This window comes from Eucalyptus grandis, chromosome 3 (assembly GCF_016545825.1).
Source record: "Eucalyptus grandis isolate ANBG69807.140 chromosome 3, ASM1654582v1, whole genome shotgun sequence".
Lineage (NCBI taxonomy): Eukaryota > Viridiplantae > Streptophyta > Magnoliopsida > Myrtales > Myrtaceae > Eucalyptus > Eucalyptus grandis.
In genome coordinates, this window is record NC_052614.1 from 44,018,754 (window position 1) to 44,022,669 (window position 3,916).

Here is a 3,916-nt window from a genome sequence, read left to right on the forward strand (position 1 = left end):
CACGTAGAAGCCGCACATGTCAAGCCGAGAGAGCCGAGTGTGAATTCTTCATTTTAGCGTACGCAGAGCATTTTTTAAACCGGCAGTAATTTTATGTCGTGAGTTTATATCTAAGTAAGTAGTTTATTTATAAATATTTTAGATTTAAAGTTAAATCTAAGTGTGAAAAACACTCGTGCGCATAAGCGATTGTAAACTCTGATTCTCCATTATAGTAAATTATTTACCGCTGCTTTTTCTTGTGGATGGTACCGATACTCGGACCAAATCACGTAAATTTCTACTATCCTTATTATTTCTCATTATTTCTCATTATTTCTCTTGTGATTTCATGTTGACGTAAATTACAAAATCCTGACATTTTCCGCGTATTATATTCTAACATTGAGCAATCGAGAATAACGGAAACATTGTCTAGAAATGCCAATTCAAGTCCCACCAGTTAAGTTCAAATGCGGTCGATGTATTAGCTCAATTTATTTTCATCCGTCTACTTTTCAAATCTCCTGCCGGTCAAATCCTCGTTGAAGTTATGTGAATAATTTTTTTTCCAAAATAGACCTCTAGGTGGAACCACTGTGTGCGATATCAAAATAAAAGGAAGGTAGAATCCTCTCTCTCCACACGTTAAAGGTGGCGCTCAAGCCTTTCTCCCTCATCCTATTTTACCGAATCAACTTCTCTGTTGAGATTAGAGGTCGATCATGGCAGACTGAACCCCTCCATCGAGATCAAGGTCGGCCATGGAGAATCTAGGGTCATAGCCAACTCCAGACAAAACTCGAATGTCACGGAGGCTCTGTTTCAGAGCTTGAATGACCGTGGTAGGCTCTAGTTCAGAGCTTGAATGGCTGTCGCAAGCTCGAGCAGTGGCGATGGAGGCCTGCCCAAGCACCACAGGGCTGGGCGAGACCCGATTCAGGCTGAGCCCCGGTTGGCCGTGAGCCCCCTCTGTCCGGTCCGAATCCAGCGCTGTCACCCAGGTAGAAATTCCGAGCAATGGGGAAGATCGCGGTAGAATCCGCGTGCGGAGGCCAACGCCCTTGTGAAGTTCCTTTCACTTTGATATTGTGTAAGGGGGCTTTTTCTTAAATATTCAGTGGCTTTGGAAACAGAAAGAAAAGAGAAAATATCCACCTGAGTTTGAATATGACCTTCAAATTGTCGTCCTTCTTCTCGATTCTGCAATTTCACTGTTAGTGACTCGAGTTCACCCAAAAAAGAACTCTACTCGATCGTGTCTAAGCCAAAGGCAGGAAAGGAGCCAAAAACGGAGAAAAATCAGAAAACGGCCTTGATAGAAACCGATTGCCCCAATCCTTTCGTTTCTAAACGTCATAAACTGATTGCAGGATCGACAGCTTAAGCTTTTCACCTCAACCTAATAGGAACCGACGAACCTGAACTTACGTGTAGAAAGACGAGTGTGAGCACGGCATTCGAATGAGAAGTGCTAAATGTGTACTGAAACGCTCCCTTGTGAATTTTTTGCTTTCTAGCCGATCCGACAAGGGTCGCCTCAAGGGTATAAATTGTAAAACTTTCTGGGATCGATGCCACTTGTTCTAAGAAGTTAAACTATTAAATGGATGTATAGTCTATTATTTAAATATTCAAATACTTCGACTTACATGTAGGTTAAACTTTTGCCTAATATTAAAGCATGGAAAATATATAATTAGGGATGCGAATAAGGGGCTTGAAAGTATTTAAACTCAACATCTCATACTCTGATTCCATATGACATAACCAACTCTGATTTGATGCTTAAATATTATAAGATAAATCACCCATATGCGTGGCACATCTTAGTTATATATGCGTTTAGCATGTACCTTCCCGAACATCTTCTGGAACCAGCTAGAAGAACCTTTTGCCCAGGTGCTAGACTTGGTTAAGGCGGCAAGATCTTTTGGAAGCCCGCCAATGCTTGAATGGTATTTGTCAGTCTTGTGAGCCAAGAGGAGCCACACGTGAGTGATGAGCTCCCCTCCTCTTCTCAGCAGCTTGGCATGGTGATACACTTGACAGTTGTGCGCTGCATAACATAGCATCTCCACCCAGATGCTACTGATGATCTCCCACTTGTTGTCCATCATCCTCAAGTCGACCACGAGCTTCTGCACCTCCGACAACACGTCCCAGTCGCGAGTGATCCACGTCTCCTTACTTTGTTTGACTAGGGGTGGAAGATCTCCATCTAGGGAGGACAGTATGCTAATTGCTTTTTTATCATCTTGGTACCTCAAGAAAGGCGACAGTGTGCGACAAACGTACTCCAGCGTGATGTCGGCAGTGGTGAGGGACAACATGTAAGGATGCAGAGCCAGGAGGTATATCATATAATCCGCTAGGAGTTTGCTTCCTCTACAAGCCTCGGAGTACTCACTTTCCAATCTATGCAGGATTTCTGTTGCAATGTGCCATATAATGATGCTCCTATCAAATCTTGTCTTAATGCTACTGCTCAGTCCTTGTTTCTCTTGGATGTCGTGAGTCTCGAGCGTCCACTTGCCTCTTTCTGTGAAGGGCAGGAGGTGTCTTTGCTTCTCTAGCTCTGCCATTTTTTGAACAACCATCACCTTGAGGGACGAGGGGATGGGCTGGCGGGAGTGTAACCAGTACCTCCTGACGATCTCCCTTTTCTCAAACCAATCAAGTACCGTGGCAATGAGCTTCGGAAATTCTTTGCACAAGAGGCGGTGGTCTAACAAATTGAGCTGCCCTACCGACCTTGACCATCTTCTCTGCTTCATGCACCATTTGGCTAGAAATGGGAGGAGCCTTCGGACGAGCCGCACCTTAAGATTCATACTCATCTTCACCACTGCCCAATCCGAAAACAACAGCATGGATATTTGATAAAGCTCAAGAGATGTGACTGCCATCAGTAAAGCGTAGGTATAGGTGATGTACATATCGATCAAGAAGGCACTCCTGAAGATCACGGCAAAAGCACACAAGGCTGACACCAAGCAGAAGAAGCCAAAGAAGCGGTCTATGAGGCCCATACTAGTGTACAGAATGGGCGCTTTAGTGTAGAGCACGTCGTACATGAAGTTTAGCTCGATCTCGGTTATGGAGAAAGCGTGGTCGGCGGTGTGACTGTCGATGGACATCCAATCGTGGGATATGAACTGAGGGTGGTACAGCCAGTTCACGAGGTGGGGCTTCAAACAATCAAACCGGAAATAGGCCTTTAAGATATCCTTTGCGGAATTCAACTTCTCGTCCTGGGGGAACTCTTCGAACAATCGTTGAATGCTGGCTTGTTCCGTTATGTCCTCAGCGGTCACGCTCGAGTCCTCATCATACACGGATTGGAGAGCCCAGACCCACCCCACTGGCTTCATGATTCCGACCACGGACAAGGGAAAGTACAGTCTTGAGACGGGGGACGAGCCTTCCCAACAGCGAATCAGAATCCAAACCATGATGAGAACCGTAACTCCAATGTTTAGAACCTGTCTCAATCCCAGCCGGTTATCGTCCACCGTATGGGCCGTTATGCTATCTGGGTACCCGAGTTGCATCAGAAGTAATGGGGCCAATAGCCCTACCAACACCACATCGTAACCCGGATTTTCAGGATCATAAATGCGAGCCATAGTAAGCTTGCCCAGCGCGATTGTTGCGATGGAAGAAAGGAGCAAATATGTGGCCCAGATGATGATTCTGGGCAAAATCGATGTGATATATTTCCGACGGCCGCCTAATACCGAGAGAACAATCTCGCAGGCAAGGCTTGTGGCAACCAAGAGCTGAATCCCCCAATCCACCCACAGGCTTTTTAATCGCGGCAACATGGTTTTGATTACCAAAGAAATCCAATTGATCAAACTCATCGCGGCTTGATTCAGGTGTGCTCACTGGACATCAATGCAAATGTCAGAGTGAGGATAATTTTCACATTGCT

At 45.3% G+C, this 3,916-nt stretch overlaps 1 protein-coding gene across 1 annotated transcript; it reads right to left on the reverse strand.

The window, feature by feature from the left end:
- Positions 1-691: 691 nt before the first annotated feature.
- Positions 692-3,608, reverse strand: LOC104439148. The gene is made up of 2 exons (XM_039309629.1): positions 1,836-3,608; positions 692-1,054 (listed from the first exon to the last, which is right to left on the reverse strand). The coding sequence occupies exons 1-2, from the start codon at positions 3,606-3,608 to the stop codon at positions 692-694; spliced, it is 2,136 nt and encodes a 711-aa protein (XP_039165563.1).
- Positions 3,609-3,916: the final 308 nt, after the last annotated feature.